Genomic DNA, 16,432 nt, shown 5'->3' with positions numbered 1-16,432 from the left:
AAGGGCCCTCATGACGACCGCAGAGGGTCCCACAGGACTCCAGGGGCCCCACTGGCCTCTGAGGGCCTCTACGACGGTATCTAAGGGCCCTCGTGACGGCCCTAGACCCAACTCAAGTCTGAGGGCCCATCTGGCTTCAGACGGCCTAGCGACGGCCTCTGAGGGCCCCAACACAGCCAGACTGCAGGGGCTATGCTGGCATCTGAGGGCCCTACCACGGTCTATTGAGGGCCCTAACAACGATGGCCTCTAGCGGTCTTACCAAGGCCTCTGAGAGCCCTGCAAAGGTATCTGAGGGCCCATGAAGACCCTCACTATGGTCAAGGACCCTCATGACGACCTCTGCTGATCCTCTCGAAGGCTTCACAACAACTTCTGAGGACCCCAGGACGGTCCCTGAGGGGCTGAGGGCCCTGTCGACGACCTCTCTGGGCCCTCACGATACTCTCTAAGACCCAACGCAAGCTCCAAAGGCCCACGCTGGCGTCTGAGGGCCCCACGACGGCCTCTGAGGTCCTCGACGCAGGCAGGTTCCAGGGCCATGCTGACCTCTGAGGGCCCTCTTGACGGCTTCTAGGGCCTTACGAAGGCTTCAAGGGCCAACGCTGGCCTCTGAAGAACCCTACGACGGCCTCAGAGGGTCTCAACTCAACGCAGGCAGGTGCCAGGAGACATGCTGGTCTCTGAGGGCCCCACAGAGTAGAGATTCAGAGGATCCAACGACATTTGTGGACCTTACGAAATACGAAGGTCTCCGAGAGCTCACGCAGGCTCCTGGAATTCCACACTGACTCTCAGGCCCCATGTCGGCTTGTTGAGGCACTTTATCTGCTCTTGGTGCCCCGTCGCCGGCCTCTGAGAGTCTCAATGTCTGAACTTATAGGGGCGATGGGCCCTACACCGGCTTTCATGGCCCCTACATCGACTCTTGGGACTCATGACCCAGGAAATGTGGGACTAAGCGACTTCTAAGAATCCCCATGCTGGTTCTAGTAGCCGCCAGCCGAATATTTGGGCTCACACGCGAGCTCCTGGGACCCCGTGCATACCCCAGGGGTCTACCTGCCTCTCAGACCCCACACATACTTTTGGGGCTCAAACGCTTGCCCCCGAAGGCCCCACTGAGACCCCTTTCCTCTACTCAGTCCTCCATACCGGCTCTTTAGGCTAAACGTCGGCTCCTGTGGCCTCCATCCCGGCTTTGGAGGGCCTCCATACAGGCTTTTTTGGGGTCCGATGCCGGTTTCTGAGAGCCCTCAAAAGACTTTCGAGCCTATACTGCCTTCTGAAACCTTTCAGCAACTTTCAAGGGACCGATCCTGATCGGAGGGCTCATTCAGTCTGGGGAGTCATGTAGGTCTCTGGAGGAGCCTTTATGTGGTCGGTTTCCAAGGGGCTTCCAAACACGGTCTTCTTGGAACGGTCTCGTAGGGCACTCAATGGTCCACTGCGGATCCAGAAAAGTGGTTTGAGACGCTGCGGGTGGTGGCAAGACTAAAAGATTAACCGATAAACAACTAGCTGCATTTGCTTCTTTATGCTTTCATTATTTGAGATAGGTAGATACACTGCAATTTCAAACCTTTTACACAGCTTGTGTGTATGTGGATAGTTTTCCAAAATCTGCATTTTTCATGAATCAATAATAATCGCTAAAAAAAACTGGAGGGGGGCCCAAAACTTCCAGAGGGGCCCCTTAGGAAAACTTTGCACCCCCATCCAAAATTACCTTCCGCCGCCACTGTGCAGCCCCCTCCCTCGAGGAGGAATGTCGCTCACCTTTTGTACTTATGCAGCCCCCTCCCTCGAGGAGGGGCAGGATATATTAGACGAGCATCATCAGACCCTGCAACAAACAGAGAAAAACGTCATATACCGTCACCGGTAATACGTACACATATTCTTGGCTAAACATGGGCGTAGGAACCTTACGAAAAGTGAGGGGAACAGCGAAACTTCAATGTAACTTTGTGGGAGCCCCAATACTCCTATGAAGAATTTCTTTTCAGGTTTGTGCTCATCTCACCTTGCTGAACCATTTCTTGCTCTTAGTTTTGTATTAAAATAAAAAATAAAGATTTTATTAAAAATGGCGGAAAAGTGGGGGCGGGGGGGGGGGGGGTAATGGCCCCCTGCCCCCTGTTCCTACGCCTATGGCTAAATACATACGTAAATACATACACAGAGGCTGTACGTATCAAGTACGTCTTTGATGATCAAATTGGCACACGGGGTGTAAATTTTTGAATGGCTTCTACAAAAGAAGAAGTAGGCGTAGTAGGTATGATAGCTGATGTGACTAGATAGCATGTATCACATAAGGTAATCCCCTAAAGACTTGTTATAGAAAGTATGTGCATGTATGTGTATGTACGCATGTATGTATTACCATCATGGACAATCCACACGGGGCGTGGCGATTACAGTCCAGTGTCCGTACGCAGGCGTTTCTACACCATCATCTGCTTATCTATGCTTGAGGAAACCGTTATTAGAGCCTTCTCACGTCTTTCCCATCATGGGCATCATTATTAATTCGTCGAAGTATCTCAAAGTATTATCCCTTTAGGTGAATGACACAGACGATAAGGCACAATTGGACAAAGTAGCAAGTTAAGTACCTATAAAGAAGAGGGAAAGTAACGCAAACAAGTATGTGAGACTTCAACGGAACAAGAGACATGAGCCATTGGCAGATCCAGTGAGGTGGTATCCAGAAAAGTGGTATTTTACGCTGGAAATGGAAAGGAACGCTCACTAAAATGCTGTAGTTATTCGATAAATTAAAATGCACGCCTACAGCTTACATCTGTTTGAAAGACAATAAAATAAATTGTGAACGAATCTCAATTGACCGGAATAACATTTACAAGGATGGTCAACTTGTGTTAAATGATCAAATAACTCCATTGACCATCGGTTTGACAGGATTGGTGGCAATGCTTCGGCAATATTTGATTGATTCAGGATGGGGAGCTCGTCATTGAAAGTCGAGTGGCATTAATTTCCAATGTTTGCAAGGTACAGCAGCATACTTGTTTCCATTTCGATCAACACAATATCCTTTCCGGATATCTCGGTCTTTGAGTATGTCCTTGCCAAGGTTTGCCAGTGGTTTGCCTTCAACGAACCCATTTCGCACCTGGAGGATCGCCAATGGCAGCTTATTTAAATATTTGCAATGCCAGACCAAGCTGCTTTCAAGCGTGTTTGAACGTCTGTTATAGGTTAACGATAAAATGTTTCTGTAAAGAAGGCAACGGTTTCATGTTCCAATGCATACTCGCAAATGCCAGACGTAAAACTGACGATGTAAATTTATTGTAGTGAAATACTTGACTCAAGGCCGACTACACATTTTATGGCGAATTTGGTTGCTCTCCTTTCAGCTGAAAGTTTTCAGTTGTACATATAGTTCATGCAGTTTTTATGGCAGCGAATATAAGTGAAATTCGCATGGCAAGGACGATTGACATCGTTCTGTAGGCAATGCAAAGCAAAAGTAGGATGTTTGAGGCATGGATTGTTGCTTCTTGGAGTAAGCGTAAGAAGCCGCTTATCTGAAATGGCTGTGCGCTTTGCAACATATCTTTTATATATATATATATGACTTGGCTCTAACAGTCTCGGAGACAAAACAAAATGTGCAATGCAGTTGCACTTAGCGTGGTTTACACTTGCCAGTTTTAGACATGAGTAACCCCTACCCCCCCCCCCCCCCGTTCCCGAACCATAAAACAAGAGTGCAAAAATGTGCAGTCTTGTTTGTGCGAAGACGCAGTGCGGTCGTTCAAACATATGCTGATGCTAACTTTACATTCTGTGTTCGAAGGAAAGACCATAGAGGCCCCAAATATACTCACTTTGTCACAAATGACGTATGTATGTAAAGTATAGTTGAATTCCTTGTAAAGCACAATTTTAGTAAGAACGCTGTAAATCCACAAAGATTACGTAAAAAGAATTACGGGACTGCTCCACATAACCAGATCATCTGCTCCGGTATGGCTTCCTTGAAACTCGACGTCCCAAGTTTCTAATTGGTCTTGACTTGTCCATGGTCCCACCGGTATACAGTTGATACATGTAAAAGAGGATATATACTTCTAAAACTCGCCGCAAACTAGAGCGTAGCTCCGTATGGTAAATCTCTGGTAGGAAGTTTGTGAAATGGGCATGACGTGACGAATGCTTTGCATCATTGCCAACTGCGTCCGTCTTCCCGCAAACAGCGTGGAATCTCCTGGTCCCCTAAGCACTTCTGGAAATCTGACGTCACACACGAGTTATGAGCTCATGATCCGGGCTGGCGTCTGTCAGAGTACGTTTCCGACTGGACTCGGCAGCAGGCTGCCGTCGTATTTACCCCGACCGCATTGTCTGAGCCTCTAAACTGTAACGCACGAGCGTTACAAATGATGTCAGCAGATTATCACACGGAACCCAGCGTAATTGCTACACACTTCAGATGGCTAAAAACCGGCGCGACGTCTCTCAATGATGGCACGAGACAGCCACCGGTTAGTTCCGGGGAAAGTCCCTCGGTTGGCCATGTCCGAGAGAACCCTGACGGCTGAACATGTCAGTCATGTCACTCGTGAGTGAGGTGTATACCAGCGAGCTGCACCTCAGCCTCGCGGTGGCCGGCGGTATGACATTGGATTATCTTGAACTGCTTGGCGCCGGGGAAAGTCACACGGCCGACACGGTATTACAGTGTGCCTCACGGACGTGTCGGCCGGCCCGATTCGACGTAGATGTCGTTCGGAGTCACCCCAATCGGTCGGCGGACACGTGTGTTGGCCGGCGGGCCGCGACGGGCTTCCCAGACACGCTTTCCCACGTGGTGGCCTTGATACGTGAGGTGTATCGCAGCCCGATATCGGCTGGGCCGTGTCCAACCCTCCCTGGTCGGCGGCCGTTTTTGGAGAGGTTGTATTGGTTACACGGTCAATTCTTCGGCGTGTAAAACCCCCACGACCAGCTCGTAATCGGCGCCTTTTGTCGAGTAGCACAGTGATCGATGTGCTTTGCGATCGCTGTGTTGATAGTACGATGACACTCGACAGACTACACTGGTAGCCACTGCTTGCTAGTTACCATTTGCAGTGTTAAACAGAAAACCGCAAAACAAAGCCAAAGTAATCGGCCGCCAACAAAAATAAAGTACTATCGTTGTATTACTCATCCACACATGCAATACGGACCAAGGCCGACTTAGAAAAAAAAATAATATCATCAAGTTAAACGTACTTACTCTCTAACGTCCTTGAACTTATAACTAAATAGCCCGTGCAAATGCGACAAACTCATATAATTTCACAAAAAGTGCTTTATCCTGGACTGTGAAACATACACCTATCGTGACAACATTAGGACACTTTCATTTAAACACCTTCACTTTTACATAAAAGGCCATGAACATAGAAAAATCAGCTGATAGGAGGCTAGACAAATGAAAAAGTCCTAATGTTCAGTAGACCATGAAACTAGTGTCGCCGATACTTTTCCCACGATGTCCATGGTCCGAGACCTCGAGAAAAGCATGATGGATAGGCTTTACCATGATCCTATGTGAGATAGCCTACTGTGAATGCTGCAATTAAATAACGAAAAATAACACCCAATGGTGCTTTCATAATCAGATGACTGACGCCCAGTACTTTCAACAAGTGTCCGTTTTCACCCTAAGTTATGCAGCACTTTGGAGTACCCGTGTATTGAGCCGACGATGTTAACAGGAATTAGATAGAATGGCAGCACGACGCAGTCGATTACTTCATTTAGGCTTTGGATATGGGGCGAACAAATTACTAATCGTTTTATACTAGCACAACTTACGGTGTTCTTTAAGTTTCTCAGTGCTTGTGCGAGGGTCATATTAAAGCATTTTGATTAATGACCTTACCCTCGTAGTTTGAAAAAGTTAGATCAAAACACTTGTTTATTAATAATTTCGAGCACAGCTCTTCATCAGAATACAAAGCTAAAAATGTCACGATAAAAATCCAATCTTTGACTGCTCGAAATTATTAATAAACAAGTGTTTTGATCTAACTTTTTCAAACTACGAGGGTAAGGTCATTAATCAAAACAACTTACGGTGTGTTCGAACAAACGAGATTCCTCTCCCTCTCCCTCTCCCTCTCCCTCTCCCTCTATCTATCTATCTCTCTCTCTCTCTCTCTCTCTCTCTCTCTCTCTCTCTCTCTCTCTCTCTCTCTCTCTCTCTCTCTCTCTTCATCAATCAATCAATCAATCAATCAATCAATCAATCAATCACTTAATTGATCACCACGTGTTCAGACTTTAACCCGGCGGCCGCTGGGCCTCCGCGCCACCCGCCGGCCGCTGGGGGGGGGGCATAAAGTTGCCCCCCCTTTACTTCTGCGACGATATCGTCGCAACGCGAAGAGATAGAGAAGCGAAACTTTGCACACATCTTCCTGAATACCTAGCCGAGGTTGTGCCCAAATTTGGTGTCGATCCCATTTGAAATGACGTCACAGTGACGTCATAAGTGAAATTATAGATTTGCGACTCTCATATTCCTCTCGATACAGCACATATATGGGACCGAATATAAAGGGTCGATTATTGGTCAGAAACTAGATGGAAGTGTAGTAAGATGTTTTAGGATGACAGCAGGTGCTGTCTAGTTCATTTACAGTCGAGTTTCATGCTCAGCGTCATCAGAAACGGTCCATATCGGAAAACGACAAAACTTTATGACGTCACTGTGACGTCATCTTAGGTGATACAACCACCAAACTTTCCTCAAACATTGCCTAGGTATTCATTTGAAGCTATGCCAAGTTTCACGTTCGTAGCTCATCCGGTTTCGGAGATATTTCACAAAATGTAAAGGGGGGCAACTTTATGCCCCCCCCCCCAGCGGCTCGTGGGTTAATTAACCCTCGCATGTGTAGGGGGGTCGGATGGACCCCCCATGGTTTTTCGCGAATAACTCGCGTAAAAAGCGGCCGATCGCGACGAAACTTGCAGTACCCTCGCATTGATCAATTTTACACCTACCCTGAAAATTTCATAACCCTGACCCAAATGACCTTTGACCTGTGACCTCTTTTCCGAGACCATGTTTGGCCGGAATCGCGGTTTCGCGTATGTCGGCTCGCACTAGCCGCGTGTTTGCAAGCTTTTCGTGGTTTCAAACGTTCAAACATGTGATTTGATGTTACTCCCGTGTGTGTCAAGGTCACCTGAAGGTCAGGTCAGGTCATTGACCTTTGGTGACCTCGGGTGACCTCGGGTCACTTTTTCGAGTTTTACATGTTTCTAGGCTAGTTTTTGGAGCTGAATTCGAATTTAGCAACCATTTGAACATTTACGAAGTAGTTTTGGTGACTTCGTAACATGTCACGAAGCTGTCAGAGGCGGTTGACACGTACTACGAATACCCGTCACGACGCCTACTGGTTGACCTGACCTGACCTGACCCGACCTGGTCTAAATGCTTCAAGACATCATCTGTGATCAAAACTAACACGATATTCGTGATCAGCACCCCGAAAAACCCCTTAGCAGCTACACTTTACGACTTTCTAACAGGTCCCGATTTTCCCGACTTTGGGTCATTGACCTGACCTGGAAGGTCAACCAATGACCTAGGACCTTAAAATTGGGTATCATCGGCTTCCTCTCGTCACGGGCAACACGCTCGTTTTTTCCGCCAAGCTCTGGCTCGATCAGGGGCCAAACGGCAAGGGGGGGGGTCCAACCGACCCCCCCCCCTACACATTATGAAGCTGGCAAACGCCGCACACATCATATCATATCATATCATATATTTAGGAATACATCCATAAAATGGGTTTTCAGCGTTCCACGTCATGTAGCACAAGTAAAAGCATTTTCCTATCAATCCACATTTGCATCACCCTTTAAAAGGCATCTGCGATACACTTTTTAAAGACAGGAAGAGAAGACGCGTTTCTCGCACTCAGCGGTAGCCTATTCCACGCTCTCACCGCCCGATTGAAGAACGACCGACGGGCAAACTCTGTGCGGGCCCGCGGCACCTCCAGCTCGCCGTCACGTGTCGCTCTCGTTTCACGCACAGACACATCAGAGCGGTGGGTGATGCGTGAGCGGAGAAGCTCAGGGGCGCTCTCGACATGGTTCAGGTTGTACATGACGCACAGGTCACGCTCAGTTATCATGTCCTCGATCACCCGCCATCCAAGCTCTCGCAGTGTCCCGGAAATGTGTTCACGATAGCCAAGACCAGTGACAATGCGGGCGCCAAAATTCATGCATCTCTGAAGTCTGTGCTTTTGGGTCTTTGTGCAGCTTCCCCACACGCACATGCAGTACTGCAGATGAGGGAATACCAGTGCCTCGACCAACAGCTGCTTTGTCTCACGCGGCACACGACGCTGCATTCTGGCCAGCCCTATCAGAATGCAGTAACATCGGCGAGTGATCGCAGCCACATGCTGCTCCCACGTCAGGCACGAGTCGATGTTGACGCCTAAGACCCTCGCCGACTGCACAGGCACGACTTCCGACTCGCCGAATTTGACGGTGAAGTTGACATTATCATTTTGGCGTGAGGATCTCAAGATAAGCAGTTCGGTCTTCGAAGGGTTTATCTTTAGCCTATTTTGCGTGAACCAGCAGAGAGCTACAGACAGGGTTTGTTCTACGCGGCATTTAAGCTCTGACAGGTTTCTTGGCGAGTCTGAATCTATAAACTGGGCATCGTCGGCGTACATAACAAGCCTCCCATGCGGCACGTGTTGTGACAAGTCATTGGAGAACACCAGGAACAACACTGGGCCCATTATGCTGCCCTGCACCACCCCATGCGTCACCGGCAGCTCAGCACCCGATCCACCTCTTACTGACTGCGTGCGGTCGGAAAGCCATGCACGGAACCACCGGTCATCAATACCGTACCACCCCAGCTTCTCCAAGAGGCGACCATGCTCGACGCTGTCAAACGCCTTGGAGGTGTCAGCGGTGACGAGTGAAGTCACGCGCCCTCCGTCGATGTTATCGGTGATGTGACCGACAGCATCGAGCAGGGCCGCCTCCGTGGATTGTCCGGGGCGGAACCCGTACTGCTGCGCACAGAGGATATGATGACCGGTTAGATAGTCCATCAGCTGGGTGCACACGACGCGTTCACAGAGTTTAGCGACCACAGACAACACTGATATAGGTCTGTAGTTGCTGGGATTGTCCTTATCGCCACTCTTGTGTATGGGGACAACGGAAGCAGCTCTCCATGACGGTGGCAACTCGGCCCGGGCGATGCTGCTGTTGATGACGTGAAGGATGTGCGGGCCGATCACGGGGAAGGTCATCCGTAGCATGGCGATGGTGATGCCGTCATCTCCGCAAGCTTTGGATGGGCTCATGCGCTGGAGTGCCGCGGACAGCTCCGGGAGAGTCGCCGGCCGGGGGCTGAAGGCGCCGCTGATGACTCGTGGCGGGCGTGGCCTGAGTATCTCTCCGGTGTCCGCAGCTGCCAGCTCCTCTGCGACTGTCGACCCCACGTCCGCAAAGTACCGGTTCAGCCGGTCCAGCCAGCCGGGCTGATGGTCTACTGGGCTGTGAGAATTCGGCTGGGGCTTGCTGGAGGAGACGAGGAATCGTCGAATATCCTTCCAGGTGGTGGACCTGGATTGTCTGTATGAGGAGAGAAAATACTGAGAGCAGGCGCGGCGCTGAGAAGCCTTCACTGCGTTGCGTTTGATTCGAAACTCGCGCTCTGTCTCCTCACACGGCGTCCTCTCCTTGTCCAGGCGTGCCGCGTCTCTCGCCTCCATCGCAGCTGCAACGTCCTCATCGTGAAGCCACGGCTGCGGTTGGTGGCGAGTCCTGATCTGACGGACGGGCATGTGTCGATCAATCAGCGGCGTCCAGGCTGACCTCCAGGCGTCCCACTTGGCTGCCACCGTCTCCGCCTGGTAAACGGGGGTCCAGTCGGCCTGCAGCAGGTCCAGACACAGGGCGTCCTGGCTCAGGTGGCGGGTCGACCTAAAGGTGACGGTCCTCGGCTGATGTCGGCTCTTCACGTCAGCGACTGACGCAGCGATCAGGTCGTGGTCACTGATGTTGGACACCAAGACATGCGAGGGTTAAGTATTATATGCCACCTAATACTTGTGCCCAACAAACAGATATATCTCGATGTTTCTGAGCAATCAAAAAATGCGCATTGCGCAATATATTTGAAAAGTGTATGAATGTGTGCATTGCTCTTTTCCTCGGCTCTTTTCTATGGATGATTTCTTCGGAAGCAATAAGGATAGGGAAGTGGAGAACGAAACCTAATGATGTGTAAATCGACTTATGAAATCCCAATTTCAATGTTGCAATGTCAGTTTGATGCTTAGTAAAAACCTATCTACATCACTACACAAGGAAGGCGATCGGATTTAACTTCCGACTTCTCTGAAGCAGTGCCAATGACGCCGTAAGGAGATTGACCTTTCGCTGGCGGAATATTTGTGTGCGTGAAATAAAACGCTAAATGACGCAATATCGTGCATCTTGATTGAGGAATGAGGATGCCATCAAACAATCAATCGTAACAACACAATTGACGCAATAAATTTACCCAGATCACAAAGCAGCTTAAAACTATCGTGAAAGAGCTTAGGGATACTTTTACCAAACTGAATGGAATACTCTAATTGTGTTTCCTACGTACGGCGCTGCAATTGTACCAAGGAAGGAAAACTATGGTGCTATCCTCTTGCAGTGCAGATAACCGCGGAAGTGTCCTATATTTTCCTGGACATCCCTAACGCCCATTTCGAGGTATCATTCCTGCTAATTGAAAAAAACTGCATTTCAATAAACGATATCCAATGGTGTCTATACCAATGGCGATGATCACGATTGATATTCAATTGCACCTGATTCGATTGTATTGCATTCTCGTTTTTCAAAGGTTCTATGTGAAACCATAAGCTGTCGACGAGCTTATTTCAAAATTGAACAGATTTCAGAAGATTTCATTTGCTATTAGGAGGTGATTTGCGACAAACGAAGATAAATATCCGTTAGGCTGTATTATTATAGGTCTTGCCAAAAGGAGTGATACAAATTGCGACCGCTGCAGCACTTAACATATTTCTTTTCGCGTCCTTTGATGAAATTGGAGGCGGTATTTCCAAGAGGCTCCTGGAGCTTCCTTGAAACTGAAGCCCATGTCTGGCTCTGAGTATAAGAGGGATATTGGTCAATGCCGGCTAGCCGATGCCGGCTAGCCGATGCCAATTTTCGTCACACAGGCGGATCGCAACCTTCCGGTTCACTGCACCACCCGACGACACACAGCGAACCTCAATGGACCGTCACAACTGCGCCATGATCCCTATACACGGAACAGTTTGCGGCGGGGAGGATCCGCAGTCCGTCACCTTCCCGGCCTGTCCCCGGGACAGCCGGCCGGTCGGAATACGTGAGGCCGTCCCCGGGGACAGCTGGCCGGTCGGGATACGTGAGGCCGTCCCCGGGACAGCTGGCCGGTCGGGATAGTGAGGCCGTCCCCGGGGACAGCCGGCCGGTCGGAATACGTGAGGCCGTCCCCGGGAATGTGAGTTGGCCGTCGGCCCTCGCGGGACGACACGGCGCCGACGGCCACCGCCGCGGCGGCCCGCAGCGACGCTATTAATACCCGGCCCGGAGCCGACACCGGTCCGCACCTCGCCGCCGAGTTATCGCCCAACCACGGACCGGCCATCATCGAACGCCCAGTGTCGCACCTACAGACACCCCGGCAGACATTCCGGCGGATTAGCGGCTCTATTCCCCGCCGGATCCAACTGATATGTAATGCAATGCAATGTAATCTCATTCTCGACAAAAGGATATGATTGATCTATGAATACACCAAAGCAGCATGTTCAAACGTACAATTACCCGAGTTTTCCAGTTCATAGACAGCTCTAGCCTGGCCACATTTCCGGTGTGTTGGGTTTGAGCCAGACTCCACAGCCGGTGGGCAGCGGAGTGACCCGATTGCTCGGGTGCCACCGGCGAGCCTCTGCACTCGACACACTTTGGTCCGAGGATTTTCAAAACACACTCTCGGCCAACAATAACCAGCCAGTGTCACCTGGATTTCGGTGGTTCGGGGAGTTTCAGTGGGAGATATGACATTGAGAATTCCTCTACATTTGGGTGTATAGAGCCGGGAAAATCATGCATTCTGCAGTTAGGAGTATGCATTATTGATAAATAATAATAGATGAAGGAAAAGTAAACGTAAGTTTAAAATAGAGAAAAACGTAAACACTGCGCCCCAAACAACCAAACGCACACATGTTTTTTGGGGGGATAAGAGTGGATTATAAATTGGTGGCCTGGCACGTTTGGTGTAAGGTTAGATATAATGATAGTGGTACCCAACTATTAAAATTATAAATTTATGGAGTTTGAAATCTAGGTGACCATTTATGAAAAACTTGCTAAATCAAACTTGATGTCAATAGATTTGACCTTGATCGTTAGACAGTTGCCTGAAGATATTTCAGAGGTGCTAACCACCAACAATAAATAATCCTTTTTGTCACTGGGGAATTGAGAAGGCACTGCTCTCAAAACAAGACGTTCAAAATGAAACTATTGAAGTGACGTCCAGCAGGCGCTCTCGGTCTAAAATGGTGGCCGCCTGCTCATGGAAATCGGTCTGGAAAGTTTCTGACAATGGCGCCTGCATGAATGATCTTCGAATAACGGTTTCTCTCTTCTAATCAATTAAGTTCAGCGAACGAATGAGATCAATATTCAAATGCATTGCCTGCTTTTCTATGCATCTTGTGTGAACTTTCAAGGTTGCTTAGAATTAGATGTCAATCAGATACCAACATTTTGATATACCTACCGATATCGAACCGATACCAGCCTTTTGTTTTGTATTTCAATCTTGATGTTTTTGATATTTAAATGGTTTCATGAACCACATAAGAATATCTGAGTTTCGTAATACCTTAGTATCTCTCTTAATTTTTGAAGTAGGTAGGTATTATTTGTTTTTTGTATTTTCCACGGTTGCAGCTGGTATTTGATTCGGTATCGGTGATCCAAATTACCTGTAATTGACATCACTACTCAGAACATGTTAGACTGAACGTTACGCCGAATATTTCAGATATTTTCCGTGTCGAAAAATATCCGATCATTTATTTAGAATAACCAGGAGCATACAAGAATAGCACTCGCCAACATTCCCCACCGGCTCCCGTGTGGCCGATGCCGTGAGAGTGACGTGCCGACTGATAACGCCGTATTGTTATCAACGCTTCACTGAAACTACAGCCGAGACTGCATGGGAACAAACGCGAGGAAATAAAAAAGCAGGTCACGATGCCAGGTGCCAAGAAAAAGAAAAACTAGTCCCACGTAACTGAGGCATAATATTTACCATGAGGTGCGCAGGAAATCATGTTTGAATATTTTAAATTCATGAGGCTACAACACCAGCAGATTGTTTTGAACGTTTCAACAATGTAGGGGAAAGTGGGGTAAGACGGTCAGGGTAGGTAAGACGGGCACCCCTTCTGCAGACCAAACCAATAGCGCTACGAGCAAGAAAAGTTAGGACCAGAATTGCCTTTCCCACTACACACCACCATTCAAGTCTGGTGAATTTGTGTTCAGTCGATAATCTTTTATTTTGATTTCTTTAAAACACTCATTTCATTGAAAACATCCATAATGTATTGTGCAAGCTTTTGTGTACAGCACTATAGAGTTAAAAACTCGCAATCACTTGTGGTACACTCATATGCCAACAGTGTTCATTTACGGCGGATTTGCTTTGTCTGCATCAAATTGTCCACAGCGAAAAATCGTGCTGAACTTCTGACATTGAGTTTGGGGTAAGACGGGCAACTATGAACCCAATGGGTCTGTAATGGTGAAAATATTTTTGTTGCTGTAGGAAAAAAGAAGCATTTCTAATAAGAATATGTTCGATTCCGATACTCACAGACATGTTAGCAATATTCCTTCGGCACAGTTTATTCTCGAATAATGAATGTGAAAAACGGTTCTACATGGCTTCTGAACTAGGGCCTATATAGGAGCATACGCCTTCTGCACGAATCTCGTATACTGCCATTTCCGAAGCACTTGAGACCAACGAGCGACTGTATAAATGCGGCTAATCTCGGGCATTTGTTGCGAGCTGCGCTGATCGGTGAAAGAAGCTGGCCGTCTTGCCCTACCCATGTGACCGTCTTACCCCATGGGGTGGGGTAAGACGGGTTTTTGCAAGGTTTTGCAAAAATAGCTGCAGTTTATTTGTTGAATCAGGTCTAAGTCTCATCTTCTGGCAAATGAAAGTAAAATGTCTGAAAAAGGTTTTCACCCAGTTTCCCGTTTCTATGATGTTTCTAACCGGCCGAAAAATGGCTCCAAAGTTAAGGTGCCCGTCTTACCCCACTTTCCCCTACATGGATGCAAATATGTAACCATATGCACACATACATATATGTAAAACTTAAAAGTTTTATCCTGTTTGCACGATTATAAAGAATGGATGCTTCCCGTTATGTGCGCTTTGGTTCCGTTTTATGTTGGGAATTGACAGCCTGTGTCTGTTTTAAAATAACTAGCGCACACAAACGCACTTTTTGCTATTGTAGGCATTCAGCATTACCACTCATTCTATCAACGAGTGTCCAAGGAACGATGGCTCAAAAATCGAATTAATTGGAAAGAAACAGGCTAATATGACATTACTGTACAATGATAAATTTGGAGCAATGAGAGAGAACAAACGATAAAAAATGATTTGAAAAGTATGCAAATAACCAAATAGAAAAAATCGCATTTAACCGCTTTTGCCTACGGCTCAAACCGTTAAATCATGTAGCTATGGTCTTGGTGAATCTAAAAAACGCTGGCATTCAATCCATATCCTTAGATCAGCCTAAATAGCCATTCAGCATTTTGTTGTACCAGTTCAAATCAGCATGCGTCGCAAATTATTAAACACCTAATTTCAGAGCATGCCGAAGGTGCACTTCTGTCACCACAGCGAAATGCTATTATTCGACCCAACGAGCTGTTGTACACGTAATGCAGTAAGTGTACTTACATAGTATTATGACGATCCACCGGTAGGAGAATGTCCGTATCCAGAGTCGGAGGGGGCGCGCGGGCGGCGCGGGGCGACTGGGGTGCCGGCTCTCGAGCGGCGGCCGCCAAATCTCCACCGATACCCACCGGGCCGGCCGGGCCGCCCCGAAATAGCCCGCCAGACGGCCGCCGACGCGACGGTCGGCACCCCGCCCGGTCCCCGTCTCTGTCTCTGTCTCTGTCTCTTTGCCTCTGCCTCTGTCTCTTTCTTTGTCTATGTATCTGTCCCTGTCCCAGTATGCCTGTCTCTATCTCCGTCCTGTTCCTGTTCCTGTTCCTGTTCCTGTCCCCAATCCTGTCTCTGCATTTATTACTGTCTCTTTCTTCAAGTCTCTCTCCCTGTCCCTGTGTCTGTCCGTGTATCTGTCTTTGTACCCCTAGTCTCTTTCTCTGTCATATCCCTATATCTTTGCCCCTGTTTCTGTTCCCGATCTCATTCCTGTTCCATCTCTGTCTCCGTGTTTGTGCCTGTCTTTGCAGCTGCCTCTGTCTCTGTCTTCTTTTGCCCCTTGAAGGAAGACAAGAGCAAACGCTCATGTTCTCGATGCTCTACACACATTTCACATTGAACACTGTGCCTAACTCGTTAATTGTTTTGATCAGTACCCATTTTTTAATCAGTACTAGTGTATCTTTACTTGCTTGTGCAACCCTCGCATCCATTGCTGCATTTCATCTGCATTCGCTGAGCCACGCCACATCCATCCCCCCCCCCCCACATCGCAAATCGCACATCTCCCCGCCAATTACATGACCAGACAATACATAAATACCCGATGCAACGTCGGCCGATCGGAACCAAAACAGTTCCACGTCAGCACCAGTTGTGGGGAGCGCATGTCACACTGCATAGCGCAGTGGCGGATCCAGGGGGGGGGGAATGGGCATTTGCCCCTCCCAAACGGCATAATTTTAACATTACGCCCATAGACGAGGCATGGAAAGAATCGATAAATTGTTATGGTTTGCCCCCCCCCCCCCCCAAAGAAAAACTCTGAGCTGGATCCGCCACTGGCATAGCGCACCAGGCACAGGGTCAAACAGAGACCGGCCTTTCAGCAATCCGCTCCTGTGGTCCCGCATTTGATACAGAGTCGCCGCCGGCATCGCTCCATACCGCAGCCTCAGCTCAGCAGCGACAAGCGTGTGACTTTGCATACCCGTATAGGTCGCCGCTTCGTGGCTGAGCTGCAGCTCGAGACCTCAGCCGATGAGTTTCTGTTCTGGATCTGGTACTGGCGTCGACTGGAGGATGAGGGTGACGACTGTGGTGGTCTGCAGTCTGCTGGTGGTGAGCCTGACACCAGTG

The 16,432-nt window shown here is 48.5% G+C and overlaps 2 protein-coding genes across 4 annotated transcripts in view; both read right to left on the bottom strand.

Moving 5' to 3' along the window:
• The window catches only part of LOC122390034 (RING finger protein nhl-1-like), a 29,543-nt gene extending 14,345 nt beyond the window's left edge, over positions 1 to 15,198 (bottom strand). For all 3 annotated transcript variants that reach the window (XM_043382604.1, XM_043382606.1, XM_043382607.1), the window contains exons 1-2: positions 15,083 to 15,198; positions 1,780 to 1,846 (exon numbers count right to left, since the gene is read on the bottom strand). The gene's annotated coding sequence lies outside the window, so the exon portion shown is untranslated. The remainder of the gene's footprint in view (positions 1 to 1,779; positions 1,847 to 15,082) is intronic.
• LOC122390033 lies at positions 1,826 to 11,719 on the bottom strand. Its single transcript, XM_043382603.1, has 3 exons — positions 11,397 to 11,719; positions 8,865 to 10,077; positions 1,826 to 1,846 (listed from the first exon to the last, which is right to left on the bottom strand). The coding sequence occupies exons 1-3, from the start codon at positions 11,717 to 11,719 to the stop codon at positions 1,826 to 1,828; spliced, it is 1,557 nt and encodes a 518-aa protein (XP_043238538.1).
• Positions 15,199 to 16,432: the final 1,234 nt, after the last annotated feature.

Source organism: Amphibalanus amphitrite, unplaced genomic scaffold (genome assembly GCF_019059575.1).
Source record: "Amphibalanus amphitrite isolate SeventyFive unplaced genomic scaffold, NRLGWU_Aamphi_draft 000380F_arrow, whole genome shotgun sequence".
Classification (NCBI taxonomy): Eukaryota; Metazoa; Arthropoda; class Thecostraca; order Balanomorpha; family Balanidae; genus Amphibalanus; species Amphibalanus amphitrite.
Note: the sequence above shows the minus strand (reverse complement) of the source record. Positions and strands in the feature narration are given on the sequence as shown.